At 39.1% G+C, this 17577-nt stretch overlaps 1 protein-coding gene across 3 annotated transcripts in view; it reads right to left on the minus strand.

The window, feature by feature from the left end:
- Window positions 1–17577, minus strand: part of CDK18 (cyclin dependent kinase 18) — a 115734-nt gene that overhangs the window by 34338 nt on the left and 63819 nt on the right. For 2 of the 3 annotated variants that reach the window (XM_083359837.1, XM_083359838.1), the window contains exons 3-15: window positions 11812–11951; window positions 11351–11476; window positions 9960–10016; window positions 8935–9049; window positions 8566–8660; window positions 7766–7828; window positions 7435–7558; window positions 6361–6481; window positions 5806–5903; window positions 4916–5021; window positions 4235–4277; window positions 882–972; window positions 206–283 (exon numbers count right to left, since the gene is read on the minus strand). In XM_083359837.1, the coding sequence (XP_083215963.1) occupies window positions 206–283; window positions 882–972; window positions 4235–4277; window positions 4916–5021; window positions 5806–5903; window positions 6361–6481; window positions 7435–7558; window positions 7766–7828; window positions 8566–8660; window positions 8935–9049; window positions 9960–10016; window positions 11351–11476; window positions 11812–11951 (1257 nt within the window). Of the gene's footprint in view, window positions 1–71; window positions 124–205; window positions 284–881; window positions 973–4234; window positions 4278–4915; window positions 5022–5805; window positions 5904–6360; window positions 6482–7434; window positions 7559–7765; window positions 7829–8565; window positions 8661–8934; window positions 9050–9959; window positions 10017–11350; window positions 11477–11811; window positions 11952–17577 lie in introns of those variants that run through there. The other variant, XM_083359839.1, reaches the window with a different exon arrangement.

The raw sequence follows: 17577 nt of genomic DNA on the forward strand, positions 1-17577 counted from the left end.
AAAATAGAAGATCTAAGTAAGAACGATGGACCAAAATCTGTGACTTGGAAGATGGGATAAAAAAAAGGGAGATCTGATTCTTAGAACATATTTGGGGATCTGGTTGCTATGAACATCATCAATCTATTATCAGAAAAATATAGAAAATGAAAGATTTATGCATAGCCTTCAGTCAAACTGTTCTCCAGGAGAAGGTGGTACCTACCAACATGCTGGAAACTTGAGCCTCGGCAGCCAGGGTCCTTCTGAAGTTGAATTTCCTTCAAAGAGAAGATGGAGGCAGCTAGATGAGAGGAGAGGGAAACAGAAGTCATGGATTGCATTTGTTAGCCATTCTGATTCATTCTGTGTATGTGACCCAGAAGCCCCACAGTGGATGGACCCTTACAGTAAGTACACCTGTAGAAGACTGATTGGATTAGTGTTGCTGTTATCCACTGGATGTTATTTATGTTACCAAAGTTCTGGTAGTAGCTTTTCTTCCCACATCTACCTCTCTTTTGAAAAATTGCATTTCTTAGATTTTATTTCTCTCACTTCTGCCTTTTTAAAAAAAAATATTTTACACATTTATTTTCCATGCTTCGGCTCTGGATTTCTGAGACTAAAATGCAGTTAATTTCAAAGTGACAATGAAAAGCAAAACACCTAGAAAAAATAAAATGCAGCTATCAACTGTGCTGCACAGCAACCTGTACCTTATTTCTTGTTAGGGAAGTTTGATACTTCTAAAGCTTTACTGTGACTAATGGCCTGAAGTAAGAGGTCCTTTGAAAGGATCAGGGAAAGGGCTTAATTTGATACAAAACAATTGTCTTTATTCATTCTTTGGAGGTATTATTAACTCATCTTATGTCACAATGTTCCCACTGTATGCTTACTCTCAGGAAGGAGGTGGACTCGTTCATCTAAGATCATAAAGTAGGGATGCCGTAGAGCTGATTCCGCAGAGATACGTTGTTTGGCTTCATACTTAGAGGAAAAAAACAGAATTGAGTCCATATTTCTACAGTGATTTTACACATCATTCTCAGATGCTGATTCATTGTGTGGCTGCAGAATTTTTTAAATAATTGATTGATTTGAAGATATTACTCTGCAGAAGAATCATAAATGCTTGGCTGAATAGTATGATGGGAGAGGCAAACTATGCTAGAAAACATAAAATGAAACATTATTTTGCTAACAATACAATTTCCCTAATGTCCTTTGGAATTTAGTGGAGGTGTGGTACAATTTGAGCCATTTGTTTTAAGTCTGTCAAACCTATGACCACCCCCCCCCCAATTCTTCTGCAAAATTGCATCCTGTCTGGTTTCTTCAGTCTGCAGTCAGGCAAAACTCTGTGCCTTAGAAAATCTATGTTTTTATTTTAGTTTTGGCTCAGTAAGAGGAAGTCAAGCAATTACTGCAAAGCCAAACAACATCTCCTATGAAAGCCAGAACAGGACAAAAGAGTCTTAGCAGCAGAAACAGAACAAAGCAACACAATAATCAAGAAATCTGAGACTTGGTAGCATCATAGATCAGACTTAGAATGGAGGAACATTTATGCCTTTTCGTTGCAATGATCAGACATTTTATGTTCCTGTGTAGGAATCTTCTCTGAGGACTGGTTTATTATTTCATTTCCACCACCGCTATTTTTGTTTTTCTGAAGCTGTCAATCTTACTGTTTGAGTTGATAGTTTCCTAGCCAATTACAGTGGCATTATATTGGTTCTGATTGGCACTCCAAACTGTATTCCCCAGCTCACCAGGCTCACTGGGATTATTAAACTGATTTCATCTCCAATATCTCTAAAACAGAGCTAGTTGACTAAGAACCGGAAGTGCTGTGGAGTGCAACCTTGAAGACTTGATGGTTCAAGTAGTATCATTCTGGACAAATCTCATTCTATTGCCACAGCATTCTTGCCACAGCATTTAGTAATAGCAATTAATTTGATCTGAACTTGCCAATAATGTCATTTTTACCTATGCTATATCTGCCTGCAAGCTGGGGTAGAACTACGATGCTCACATGGCAAGGCTGATAAATGAACTTTGTTCCCAATGGCCTTGGCTCCAATATTGGTCTTGTAATCCTGTATGCCAGGCCTGTTCTGAGTTGCATACTGTGGTATTTGTGCATTTGAGAGTCACTACTGTGAATAAATGATCCATTCAAAGGGGTTTTTGGCCTTTGGATTATTCAAATATACCACTGCCAAGCTGAAACAGATGTTCCACTTGAAAATGAAAATATCTTCTGAGCACTAGGTAACGCTATCCAAGCTGGTTTCAAATGACTTTGTAATGTGATATGCCTACTGATTTTTAAAAACATAGGATATCTCTTTAACAGTTCAGATTAAATCTCTCCAGGACAGTTTTCTATCTGTCAATAGATATCTACTTAATTTTGTAATACTGACTCCAATAGTTACTCTTGAAGTGGTCAAGCTCTCTCTGAAAGAGTTGATTCAAGAGTTCTCCAGGACTCTCCGATCTTGCTTAAACAGCAAGCGGGAGATGTGGACAGGGCAGCTGTTGCTCAGCTTTGGTTGATGTGCCAGTTAGATCAAGATTCACTGATGATGGCAACTCACACCATGATCATCACTCAGCAATAATACTGCTACTTGTGCCATGTGGAGTTGCCTTTCTGGAAATGATCCAGAAGTTACAGCTGGTATGAAATGCAACGTTTAGTCTTCTGATAAGACAACCCTGTCAGGCCAGAATAATGCCTCTTTTGAAGTTGCTGCATCACCTGTCAGCTGGCTTTCAGGTCCAATTCAATGTGCTGGTCAATACCTTAAAGCCCCTCACAATGCACAATCCCCTCTCCTGGGATAAATCAGGCAATGCCTTGCCAGAATCAAATCTGCCCATCAATCTGGTCATACAGAGTTTGTTGCAGGTTTTTCCCTTGTAAATTCCATAGGGCATGAACCAGGTGCTGGGCCTTCTCAGTGATGTTCCTCCTTCTTGGAATACTCTCACTCCCATAGTTAAAGAAGACTCCAACTTGCTGGAACTCCATGAACAGATCAAAGCAATTTTATGTATTTCAAGGCAAGTTTGGCCCTTAGTTTAACCTGCTTGGTTCTAAGGGTGTCTGTGATGTAACATATTTTTAATAGTATTTTTATTTCATATTTTTTACTTTTGGCTTTTTTTGCATCCCATACATTAGAATTGGGGTAGGCTATAAATATTTAATAAATATTTATTAAGTGGGAACTATCCATCGGCTGTTTTCCTGTTCTAACACTTGTAGGTGCAACCTGAAACCTGCATAAGATCCAGCAACCAATCAAATTCAACTGGCAACAGCTTCCTACAATTCAGTTTAAGACTGCCTAAATGCAGAGTTTGGGGATTAGAACCATTCTTTGGTTCTTCCTCAACCTTTCACCCTTTCTACAGATGCATTCCCACACCCCACATACACACTGATTAGTACTTGAGAGAATTTTGCAACTGAAGTTTATAAAATATTTCCCTTAATTGCTCAATGTGGCTTCCTTTGCATAAATAAAGAAAAATAAAGACCTATATATATGGATTCATTATCATTCCAGTGCATTTTAAACTGCTGTTTTTTTCTTCTTCAATGAACATTTAGAAACAGTGATTCAGGGAAGATCATTCAAATGTCAGGAAGAAGGAAGGGCTGAGAATGCAGCAAGATGATGCAGCTTTGTGAAATTACTCAGAAAAATCAAGAGAAATGTTTAGAATTTACCAGAAAAATCAAGCAGATAAATTTCTTAGATGATGGCTAACCTGACTGGATTTAGAATATCACTGCAATCATATTTACTTTAAAACAAGGCTATAATCAATTTGTCTTGTGCGATATACATTCTTCCTTTAAACAATTGTACATACTTGTACTTCAGAAACAAGATGATAAAATAAGATCATATTGAGAAAAAAAGTTATTTGGTGACCACAAAAGGTCAAAATGAGGAGATGACAGCACTATTTTCAGCACCCATTTATAGAACTTCAGCACTAAGAATCTTAACTTGTTTCACTTATACAATAAAAACTGTGAACTGGAAGAATCAAGGGGATCAGCAGGAGTAACTGTTTGGGAAGATTTCTTTGGACACACAGTCCCTCCATGAGGGAGGAAACAAAAAATATTGAATCCCTTCAGCACACAGGTAGTGGTGGTGAAGTATCTGAGGGTTGAGCTGTGGCATTTCTGATATCTGGCTTAGCAGGCAAGGTCACATACCAGGAGGAGACTTGTCAAAAGGTCAATTCCTTCTGTGTCCAGCCTGCAAGAGAAGAAAGTATTGTTATATTTGGGAGACTCTTCAAGCACCTGGCTGTTACTGCAGGACCAACACCTGAATGCAGATTCCAGCTCTGGTTAAAAGGGCCAGTTTCAAAGAATAATGACCCAGATCAATTTCCTCAAAGTTTGGATTCTGATTGGCCCCGTTAGGTGGTGATGGTGGAAACTGTAAGTCCAATATGCCTGGAGGATAGCAGGCTGCATAAGCTAATTACAAAAAATATTCATTTTCTCAGTTGGCAATTTGAGTTCTTTCTTAAGGTAGAGATGACAGTGCAGTAAACAAAGCCTAGCCTTTACCTTTTCAGTTTGAAAGTCAAAGCACCACTGCCATCTAGTGGCAACCCCAGAAAAGATAGCAAAGTTGTCCTCAATTCCTCAATCTCAGACAGAGAATAAGAATGAAAACATGTTGCATTGGGACAGAGAAAAATCCTGTGTTCACTGAGGACAGTGCAGACAATCAACCAACTTTTCCAAGAGTTCTTTATATCATCATTTATTCTCTGTCTCTTTCTTTAGTTATTTCTAAGAGGACTAATATTTTGCCCCTTGTAGTACTTTCAAACAACAGCTATGATCCATAATAAATTGGCCTCTCCTTGATTCTGCCTCTACCTGGGTGCATGATTTATCAAGGGTTGGGCTCGATATTGTGTGAATTGGTAAGATTTGAACTCCTCATTGGATGTGATGCCTGGCCAAGATTCCTCTGTAGGAGTTCCTGCAAGAAAAAAAAAGGATTGGATTAACACTTTTTCTAGATCCATATGCAGCACGGCATGAGATGGCATATATGGGATTTAGGGGTTAGGGTCTGAAAATTTCAAATAATAAAACCAAAATTAAGAAATTCTAACCCAGTAGAATACTTCTTTCCTTTATATTGTAGAGAAATATTAAAATGCATTCTCTGTAGGGTAGAGCAACGTAGAAATCAAGGAAAGCATTAGACAAGTGTTATTCAACCTTGGCACTTGAAGATGTGCTGGGGAACTCTAGGAGTTGAAGTCCACACATCTTCATGTAACCAAGGTTGAGAAATACTGCATTAGTAATGGTTAGGGTTATGGATATACCACTATTATCCTTTCAGATCCTTTCAGTAAGAAATACCACACAACGAATCTGACAAATTGTGCTCCCCCAAATGCATTCATCATTTTGCTATGGCACCTTTGGGAAGAAGAATAAAACTCCTTCCTTGTAATTCCCTGAAATCCATATTTTCTTATTCCAAATACCTGCAGTTTTTATCTCTGTTTTATTTATCTGGCAACAATGGCTTATATAATAATATTATATAATAATATTCATGATTTTTTGAGAACACAAAGCATGAATATATATATATATATATATGTATGTATGTATGTATGTATGTATGTATGTATGTATGTATGTATGTATCTCATCCGTCATCCTCAGGCTGGTGGCTTCAGCTTTTATATATATATAAAATTGTATTATCTTCTGTTCAATACAGAAACAGAATGAAAAAGACTCACCCAACATTCTGAATATTAAATTAAGTTCTTCTTTCACGGTGGATCCTGGGAACATTGGACGTCCTGTGACCATTTCATAGTGTATGCAACCCACGCCCCTAAAAGGAGAAGTCTTATGAGATAGAATGGAGCGGTGTGCTATCTTCTATGTTGCCTTGTCTACTTCTCATTAATTCAGTCTTCTTAGAGGATGCTGAATCCTGAATGATCTCAGAAGACCATGCAAGAATGATTATTTTTTCATATTGAATTCCTAACCAGACAAGAGAGGTTTCAAGGAGCATGAAGGAATCACCCGCAAAAATCTAATTTCTTCCATCCTCTGTAACATCCTTCCCCTGAGAGTTTGATTATGCTACAGTAAGTGGGTACTTGCAAACTGCATTGTCATCTTATTTAGAAGATGGTCTGCAACATTATAAAGGCTATGCCATCAGCATGTGGTGGAATTTGGAAAAAGTATGTATTGAGGGCAGCCAAACCACGATTTCCTAATTTTAAAAAGAACAACAGGAAGAATAATCACTTTCACCCATGCACAGACATTAGGCTTACCACATGTCTATGGGAGTGGAATATTCTGTAGATCCTAGTAGGACATCAGGAGGTCGGTACCACAACGTGACCACTTCATTGGAATATGTTTTTGTTGGGACAGATTTGGCTCTGGCTAGACCTGAGGACAAAACAAATGCCAGTGAGATTTAGTAGCAGCTATTAACCGAGATTTATATTAAACCCATATTTGTTTTACAAACACTCACCTGTTTTTACAAATAAAATCCTATGTCCCTCAATGCTTATTTCTCACAATCTCATCACTTGCGTAAAAGCCCAGTTTATTTTTAAATAATATATAGGAAAATATTAGAGAAAAAAGGGGGGGAAAGTTTCTTGAGATGTGTGACTCTAATATTAAAAGTATCTATCAAAAACTGTTCTGAAGGCCAACACATTATTTTCCCCACCCCCCCACCCCCCAAAAAAACTTAGGGATCCCATGAAGAGCCTGCTAGATGGTTGCATGATATTCAGGTGATTGCTATTTCTCATGTTCTTTGCTTTTCCATGCTTTTATTTTATGTTCAGTATTTTAAGATTGGCAATGTTGTTTTAATTGTTGCTATGTTTTTATTTATTTATTTATTTATTTATTTTGTATACCGCCCTTCTCCTGAAGGACTCAGGGCGGTGAACAGGGCAATACATAAAAACAAGATACAAAAATTAAAAATTATTAAAAAGTAATTAAACAGTGCCCATAATAAATTAATACAGATTAACAGTTAAAATCCATTTATAAAATCCAACCCCGTCCCATCAGGCCAGGCCAGCTTGTTCAAAGAGATGGGTTTTAAGATTGCGCCAGAAGGAGCGGAGATCGGGCGCCATCCGGAGCTCAACCGGAAGATGGTTCCCTCCCCCTGGGGGCCACCAGTCGGCATTCTTTGACCAGTGGCACCCTGAGGAGGCCCTCTCTGTGGGAGCGTACTGGGCGGAGGGAAGTTGACGCTGGCCGCAGGTGCTGATGTCCAGAGTCACATTATGTTAGATGGCCATATTAATTTGCCAAACAAACAAACGTCATTACTCTGAAAGCCAAGGAGATGGCCTCATTCACTAACTTACCAAAGTCAGCAAGTTTTAGTTCTCCTTTTCCATTAATAAGCAGATTCTGTGGCTTGAGATCTCTATGTAGGATCTTATACTGATGGCAGTAGGATAAACCACGAAGCAGCTGGAACATGAAAATCTTGAAGCAAGAGAAGATTGGAAAAGAAATAATTGGTACCATTCACAGAAATGCTAATGATCAAGTGTTGGGAATTATGTAAACAGTAATCCAATATATTTGCAAGACACCAAATACAGAAGGGATGCACAATTCTCTCATATGTTTATTTTACAAGAGAAGCCTCTGCAAAGGCCAATCTTTATAACCATCTACCTGTCTACTCACCTTCACATTGTACATGCTCATCAGATTCCCACAGTTGTCCAGGTACTGTTTCAGGTCGCTATCCTGCAAAGATAAACATATCCTGAGGGCATAACTTGCTATGAGGAATGAGATGCTCACAATTTCTTCAGTGTTAGAAAATGCAAATCCAGTTGTGTTCCCCAGGACTTCAGAAGAACAAGATATGTTTGCAACTTGTTATTACCTCCAACAAAACATAGATGATAGCAAGGTTTATTATACAACTTTGAATGATGCAACCTGTTCAGAGGTTTGTTGCAGCATGTAAAATGAATACACAGGTACAAGTAACTGTTAAATAAAAAGATATAAAGCAGTTCATCTAGCAAACATACCCAATCCAGATGCTATTTAAATGTTTGTTTTTTTGATAAACACATCTATTCCAGAAAATTCAAGTTTTCCCAACTCAAAACCACGTTTTGCTACTGCTAAGAAAATGCCATTTTCTTTCTGCTTTCTCTTATGCACACATCATTTGCATTTCTATTTAAGGCAACTCTGTTCACCTATACTAGAAAGCTTGGCAAATGAATAAGACTGAATACATACTATGACTGAGTAAACAAAATTGCTATTTGTACTACCTGGAGCACAGTTAAACAATGTCCGGGAACAATAAGTGAACATTCTCCAGAGAGTTCTAAGGGATGCTATTGATTAGCTAAGAGTTAAAACAAAACCAAGAACCTCAGCACTGCTCAGGATGTTACTGATGTACTCCAGGCAGGTGCCTGAGCCAGCTATGCCTTCCCTTAGAAAGAGATACGTAGACTTACCAGATATTCAAAAACAAGAGTGAGGGAGCATTTTGTGTGAATGATATCGTGGAGAGTCACAATGTTGGCATGCTTTAGATTCTTCAGTAAGGAAACTGTAAGACAAAGCATAGCAGTATCAACCATACGTCATCTGAAGGTGTTGGAGCTATGAGCTGGAATCAGAGGCTCATCTTCATCCAGATTGGTTGGTCTACCGGTTACCAGTAATTCCCAGGAAACTTGAGACAAATCATGGGAGGTGAAATCTAAGATATCTGAAAGAACCATGTTAGGGAAAATTGATAACCTGTGAACCCTTAGGAATATAGCTAGAATATTGGTGTAAGTTGCTAACAGGGATCTGGAAACCCCAAACCTGTGTCTCACCTTCCCGTATAGCTGTGCAAGGTGCCCCTTCTTCATGTTCCAACCTGATCTCCTTCAGCGCAACAAGATTCTTGGTGAGTTTGCTGCGTCCTTTAAATACAGTAGCATAAGTGCCCTGTGAAGACAGGAGCAATGAAAGTAAGTAGCACAAAATGCAATTATATTTTACATCTCTCTCTTTCTCATTCTGGGCCTGCTGAACTTAAGCAATTCACTCCTTAAACTTTTTAAAATTGGATTTAAAAATTCTCCATTGTCGCCATCTGCCAAACAAATTCCACAAAAAGGCTTGATCTAATTTATTATTGTTAGTTCCCCCCACACACATTTTTTTAAAAAAATTGGTCAACTCAAAGCGGTGAACTTATCTAATATTCCTATATTCCTTCCTTCTCCTATTTTCCCACAACAAAAGCCCTGTGAGGTGGGTTGGGCTGAGAGAAAGTGGCTCAAGGTCATTCAGCCAGCTTTCTTTCTTAAGGGAGCCTAGAACTCACAGTCTCCTAGTTTCTAGACCAGCACATTACCCACTACACCAATTTTGCTATTTTCTTTTCCTCCTGACCATTCTAACATGGAAAATGCATATAATTTAGAAAGCATGCTCTGAATGGCCATGCTGAGTGGCAGAGATCAATATCTTTGTGCATGGTGTGTGAACTGCAATTTGGAATATAAAAGGAATAAACGCTAGAAGATATGAATTAACAAATGAAATAAAAGGAAAAAAATAATGTTATACGAAGCTATAAAGAAAAGGATGTAATAAATTCCAATGAAGATACAGTAGTCTGATGTGCTCTAAGCCTAGGCACCTGATAGTAACTATCTTTTTATGCAGATAAATTATATAGTTATTTTTAAATTCAGTTCAGGATTAGAGAGATTTTAAACATTTGAACTCCTATATGTTAAATGTTTGTCTCCTAAAGCAGATTGCAAAAGGTAAAAATTATCACAAAGATACAACAGCAACTTGCAAAGGATGATGGATGGGACTGATCATTGTTTCACATTATTCTTACCTCCCCCAACTTTTCCAGTTTAACATAGGTTTCCATCTTGCCAAACCCAATGTCTGACTATTAAAAAAGGAAGAAATATAAGTACAAAATACAGTATTAAGAAACTCACAACACAGGCCAACACATATCTATTAAGAAGTCTAGCCCATATGATTTGACTTCCAGGAGAAGCTTACCAATAACCATTCTGTAAAAATGTATTGCTTAAAATGAATTCTCTGGGAAATAAATGAAGACAGGTCCTTGAATTTGAACCTCAACATCATGCATCAGTTACCCGTGCTCAGTCATCAGACATTCAAGAATCTGGACATCACTTGGTTCTTTCCCATTGAGGAGATTAAAACATGACCATTCACATTCTTGTCTTTGTTTGGGGTGTTTTGCAGAAAACAATATTTCTCCTATTTACTTCTCAAATGGCCTGTTACTTTGGTCAGCACATAATCCTCACATTAAAAGTGAGGATTGGCTGGTGATTCTTCCCTTTGCTTATGAAATATAAACATATTGATCCAAGGGTCAAAGTAACCAGACTAATTCTCCAGATATTCCCCTGACCTTTTGTCTGACACTAGAAGGCACAAATAGTTTTGATCTCTCACAGACTCTATTTCCACAGAATATTATAATGCTTGAACAACTAACATTATCTACTGTGTTTAGGTTGAATTTTATTCAGCAAATATGGCATCTGTTTCCAAAACAATATATAGCACTAATAAAGATGACAGATTCATGGATCAATCCTTCCAGACTGGTAAGAGGTTTTCTATGTGGACATATTAAAGATACTTGGTTCATATCTCCCATTTTAATATATTTACTATTCAACAGCAGGTGGTGGTAAAGACACAATTTTTAAATAACAACAACAAGATTTTAAGAAGTATTTCATTCTCAGTTCAATAAAGAAGTGTTATTAGCTGGATTAGAACTGGAATCTTTCATCTCTTGGTGAAACTGATTCTCTAGTTCAGGCAGTCCTTGTTTAGCTACCACAACTGGGACAGGCAACTTGGTCATTAAGTGAAGTGGTCACTAAGTGAAACTCTGACCGTGCTTCAGCTTTTCTTGGCTTTAGAGTCTTGCGAAGATTGTAAATTCAAGGACTGATTGCAAAGTTACTTTTCCATCACTGTCAGTACAGTGAATAATAGCTAAACGAGCCAGTTGCTAAATGAGAACATGTATCAGCAAGCAAAACTAGTAAAATTATTATGCTAATTTACTGTGAAAAAATTTAAATCTTTTATTTTAAGCTGAAACTGTAAGAATTGAGAAAAATTCTAAGCAAACCACGAGCCAGTGTTTGCAGTGATGTTGTGCCATGTGATGATATTGCAACCGAAATGCAAAACTGTGGAAGCTCTAGAGTGCATGAGACTCACCAGAGATGCCCGTCGTGACATCCTGCTCAGAGGCTTAGAAATCTCTGGATTTTCCATTTCTAGTTTTTGGAGGAATTCTGGGGGCAGGTGAATATCCATGGGCAGAGAGAGACGCTTGCTGACATCCTGGGAAGAAAAATAGTACATCACACATGACAAGATCTTCCAAATTGGATAGAGAGATCCAACTGCAAAACAATACAATACAGCTTTAATACCTGCGAGGTTAAATCTAGCATTAGCTGTTGCAGGAGCACTTCTAGACATGAAAATATATGTGATTATTATATAACAAAACATACCACATGTTAAAACTAGACAGGCCACTGATATTTGAGGTCAGCTCCTTTCTGTGTCAAGCTTTCAAATTTATTTTCCTATGTTTAAAGGGGGGGAGGGGAAATCTCCCAGAACTCCATCAACATTGTTGGGCAAAACCTGTCTATTAGTTGGCAGGTTACCTCCATAGAAAAGCGGCGCTGGTTGCCATTTCGGTAATGCACAGAAGTTGGGGACCGGCCTTCCAAAGGTGAGGCAGAACTGGGCTGCATTGGGATATCCCTATTCAGGTGAGCCAGATGCAAATGTCCTTGTGCCATATCTGATCAGAAAGGAAGAATAAATAGCAAATTACTAGGTGACTATAGAGACTGCCAATGCCAGGGACAATGTGTGGCTGAGATAAGTACAAAGCAACTCAGAGAAACTTTAAAAATTTAAACCAGCAGGTAAAGTATATGTATAAAAAAAGGACAGACAAGCAAACAAACCCCACCCCCACCCCAACTTTGTGTAAAAGCCCTTAAAGGCCAAACAACATTAAATGTTATCCAAAAATGTTCCACATTTGCAGACCTCTATTTCAATCTGATGCTGGCATATGTACACATGTGTGTATGTATACAATTGTACACGTACAATTAGCCGGGGACGACTTCCCATCGCCCAGTGTGCTCACACAGAGAGGGCCTCTTCAGGGTGCCGTCGGCCAGACAATGTCGGCTGGCGACCCCCAGGGGGAGGGCCTTCTCTGTGGGAGCGCCAGCCCTTTGGAATCAACTCTCCCTTGAGCTTCGGATGGCCCCGGACCTCCGGTCCTTTCGCCGCGACCTCAAAACATTCCTTTTCCATCAGGCTGACCTGGATTGATGATGGGTTTTTAAAAGTTTTAATTTTTAACTGTGTAATTAATATTTGGGGCTGTTATTTAATTTTTTCTTAACTTTTGTACTGTTGTTTTTTATTGCTGTTAGCCGCCCTGAGTCCTCTGGGAGATAGGGCGGCATATAAGTCCCATAATAAATAAATAAATAAATAAATAAATAAATAAATAAATAAATAAATAAATAAATAAATAAATAAATAAATAAATAAATAAATAAATATTAAACTGTCATTTTGGAAGTGAAGATCTCTTTTTCATACAGAGATACTTCAGTGCTTTCACCAGAGTTTACGGAACTCCACAGATTAACTCTGTGTTCCACAGATGCAGGTTAGTTCACTCTGTGCTACTGTATGTTGCAATATTGGTATACATCACGAGCTAAATATATTTCCTCAGATCTGGCTCCTGCATGCCAGAGCGTGCACTTTTCAGAATCTCTTAGTAGTCTGTCTATCATATGTTATACAAATGCCTTCAGGGTTTCAGGTAGTTTGGAATTGTTTTAACTGTTATGGGCAAGGAAAAAGTACATTAATATCCCGTATCCCAGTAATTAGAGGGTGTTGGACAAGCACGTACAGTATCAGAGATCCCATGCGAAACACAATAAAATTGTCTAACTAGGATCCATGATGTAGAGGGGAAACATAGATCATTCCACACTGAATCCTGGCCTTTTCTCAAGGAGAAGATCGAAACAGTCAGCTGTAAATTAATGTAGCATTTCCAAGCTTCTGAGACACCCATCCCATATCCAAACTCAATTCTAGCTCAGAAAAGAAAGCCAAATAGGTTCATTGTAAATAGTCGGAGTGTAGGGGATTAAATTAAATATTAGCAATGCATGTTTCAGTGACTTCTCTGCTTGTCATTAAAACAGTCTCTTTTTCAGACTTCTGCTGCTGCTTTAAGAGTCACAGAGACTTGAATGACTATTTCCTTATATTTGTGAGAGGTTCAAAGATTATTTTTTTTCCAAATAGTTTTTCAAGTGTAATCACTGCTCCTCTCTCTTCCTCTTCACTTGATTACTGGTTATGCTGTTGAGAAAAAAATGACCATTCTTCAAGAAATATAAGTGATCTCTTGAGAAAGTTCTGAAGTGTTGTTGAACCACAAATGGAAAATGAAATCTAAAGGAAAGGAGCCTTCCATGTGTAACTCCTTCTCCATAGTTCACAATTTGATGGCTGTTGTTAAGAGAAGGGAGACCTAGAGGGGTGCTCGGCAAAACACTTCACCTTTTTACTGAAGGGCTCCATTATATAATATTCACAAAATTTGCAGACACATTTCTATGAAAAGCGTGCAAATAAAAGAACATTTCATAATCATAACTCTCCTAACAGAGCTGTACCACGTGCTTATTCTAAGCCAGGGGTGTCAAACTCAATTTCATTGAGGGCCACATCAGCATTGTGGTTGCCTTCAGGGGGCCGGGTGGGTATGGCCAGGATGGGCATGGCCTACTGGGTGGGCATGGCTAGAGTGCGTATGGCCTACTGGGTGGGCGTGGCCAGCTCTACATCGTTTGCATCAAGGGTACCTATGGTGGCCCGGGCAGGAGTGGGACAGATCTGAGGGTCTCTGGCAGAAGGAGGGTCTCTGGGCCAGGGCCAAGGCAGTGGGGGCCATCCCCTCACTGTTTCCAGGATGGCTTCGCGGATCCGGCCCCCAGGCCTTGTGTTTGACATGTCTGTTCTAAGTCCTTCTACAAGGTAATATCAGATTCTTTTACAGGGGACAGGAAAGATAGATGCGGGCATACAAAAGCTAAACACAGTTTGGATATAGAAACTACTAAAGCTGACAGATGATTATCCAGCTTCTGAAGAACTAAGTATATTCTTCATGGTTTCTAGCCTGAATTTATTTCCTTATAGTTTAAACCGGGACTCTCCGAATTTGGCAACTGTAAGATTTGCGGACTTCGACTCCCAGAATTCCCCAGCCAGCATGAAAAGAAGACTCCAGTTACATTGATTTCTTTGAAAAATATCAACTTATAAAATTTATTTAGTTATTAGCCTTGTTTGTCACTCATCTTGCCTAGAAGCTACCTAGGATGGGCAGCAGAAAATGCTGTCTATGTACTGACAATACAATATTACTTCAAGAGATGCGTCGTAAAGTCAACAGATTAAATGAGAGGAGGGAAGAACTGCTGGATCAAATAAACACATTTGATCACAGCTCCAAACAAAGTTTCTATCTCTCCCCCTCCCCCCAATTCCTACAGCTGCCTCTGCCTGCTTTATTTATCACAGAGATGTAAGGCGTAGTACGAAAAGGCCAAATATCAGCATGTGGACTTATGAGCAAACAAAAATACAATATTTAATTTGTCTAAAACATGCCCACCTCCTAGGCTTGGCTTGTGGTTTACAATTCCACCAGCTGGGGGTTACCTCCCATGGCAAGCATGATTTTCAATTTACTTGGAGAGTTGTCCAAATTCTGATAAATCTGCATCTATTGCACAGCTTAAAACAATAGTCTGCCTTGATTAACTCATCTCTCAGGCCTAAAAATCTGCAAACCAGCTTAAAAGTAGCTTATAGTTCTCAAATGTTGGTTTACCTTCATCCATTTGAAGAATCAAAACCATTCTCAAAATGTTCAATGTAAGAACAACGTACAGAAAATAATAATCTGCATTTAAAATGACAAATTTGGAGAGGCCATTTCAGCCATAATCTAAACCGATGAGTTTCTAGATTCTGTAGATGTATTGGGAAGCAGGCAAAGCAGTGAAAGGATTTCATACCAGCATCAGATGTGTGGCACAGAGTTTCTACTAGCCTGCAAAAACAAAGGGGAAAAACCCTGTTGATCTAGGTTTCCTGAATATAGTATGTATGTATGTATGTGTGTGTGTGTGTGTGTGTGTGTGTGTATGTATGTGTGTGTGTGTATATATATATATATATACTTAATCCGAAGAGAGACACCCACAAAAACCCAAGACAGAGAACAAGAAAATGGCAAAGCCCTCCTCCCATACTTAAAAGGGACCACAGACAGAATCAGCAAGGTCCTCCAAAAACACAACATCAAAACAGCATTCTACACAGACAGAAAAATATCCACCATCCTAAGAAACCCCAAGGACATAATTGGCTTAGAAAACCAAGGAGTATACGAAATCCCATGCACCACCTGCCCCACCACATACATCGGACAGACCAACAGAAGAATAAGTGCACGCATTGAAGAGCACAAAAACTCACTCAGAAAAGGAGAACAAACTTCATCCCTGGTCCAACACTTTGAAGCCACGGGACATGAAATTGATTTTAAAAAAACCAAAACTATCGCCAAAATTGAACATTTTAACAACAGAATAATCAGAGAAGCCATTGAGATAGAAAAACGCCCCCACAGCATAAACAGACGAGATGATACCTCTCGCCTACCAACCATTTGGAAACCCGCCTTGATTGACAGACGAGTCCCAACCACCAAGAATGATAGACCCAAAGTCATGATAACACCACAGGACATCACCACCACACAACCATTCAAAAAGCAAATCCGAACCCACAATGATAACGAGGCACAACCACAAAACAGAAACCTAACTACAGCTGCAACATCAGCCACTTTAAACCCCTCCAAACCACACAATAAGCAAACTGACACCCACTATAAAAACATGGCACCACCACAAACACGAAGCCGAACAAAAGCAGCACAACTCACCAGCTCAGGTCTAAGGCTGGCAGCTGAGACCAGCCCATCCACTCAAAACACACCCCCACCCAATCAGAACACACCCACCATTCAAAACACACTCCCACCCAATCAGAACACACTTACTCCCCCACCCAATCAGAGCACACCTCCACCCACAGAACACACCCCCTCTGGCAGTTTAAAAAAGAGGAACAAACAGCCACATGCTTCTCCCAGAAGAAGGAAGCAGAAGCCACCAGCCTGATGATGACGGATGGGATTCCGTCGAAACGTCGCCCCTACACCTTTAGTTCTACGCGGGAAAAAACCCGAATAACCAAAGATGCACATACGAACACCCGCGAAAGCCTCAGAATATGAATATATATATATATATATATATATATATATATATATATATATATATATATATATATATATATATATATATATATATACACACACATACATATATATATATATACACACACATACATATATATATATATATATATATATACACATACATATTATATATATATATATATATATATATATATATATATATATATATATATATGTGTGTGTGTGTGTGTGTGTGTGTGTGTGTGTGTGTGTGTGTGTGTGTGTGTGTTTTCTGAGGTTTTCGCGGGTGTTCGTATGTGCATCTTTGGTTATTCGGGTTTTTCCCCACGTAGAACTAAAGGTGTAGGGGGCGACGTTTCGACGGAATCCCATCCGTCATCATCAGGCTGGTGGCTTCTGCTTCCTTCTTCTGGGAGAAGCATGTGGCTGTTTGTTCCTCTTTTTTAAACTGCCAGAGGGGGTGTGTTCTGTGGGTGGAGGTGTGCTCTGATTGGGTGGGGGAGTAAGTGTGTTCTGATTGGGTGGGAGTGTGTTTTGAATGGTGGGTGTGTTCTGATTGGGTGGGGGTGTGTTTTGAGTGGATGGGCTGGTCTCAGCTGCCAGCCTTAGACCTGAGCTGGTGAGTTGTGCTGCTTTTGTTCGGCTTCGTGTTTGTGGTGGTGCCATGTTTTTATAGTGGGTGTCAGTTTGCTTATTGTGTGGTTTGGAGGGGTTTAAAGTGGCTGATGTTGCAGCTGTAGTTAGGTTTCTGTTTTGTGGTTGTGCCTCGTTATCATTGTGGGTTCGGATTTGCTTTTTGAATGGTTGTGTGGTGGTGATGTCCTGTGGTGTTATCATGACTTTGGGTCTATCATTCTTGGTGGTTGGGACTCGTCTGTCAATCAAGGCGGGTTTCCAAATGGTTGGTAGGCGAGAGGTATCATCTCGTTTGTTTATGCTGTGGGGGCGTTTTTCTATCTCAATGGCTTCTCTGATTATTCTGTTGTTAAAATGTTCAATTTTGGCGATAGTTTTGGTT

Source organism: Vipera ursinii (assembly GCF_947247035.1).
Source record: "Vipera ursinii genome assembly, chromosome: 3".
NCBI classification, from domain to species: domain Eukaryota; kingdom Metazoa; phylum Chordata; class Lepidosauria; order Squamata; family Viperidae; genus Vipera; species Vipera ursinii.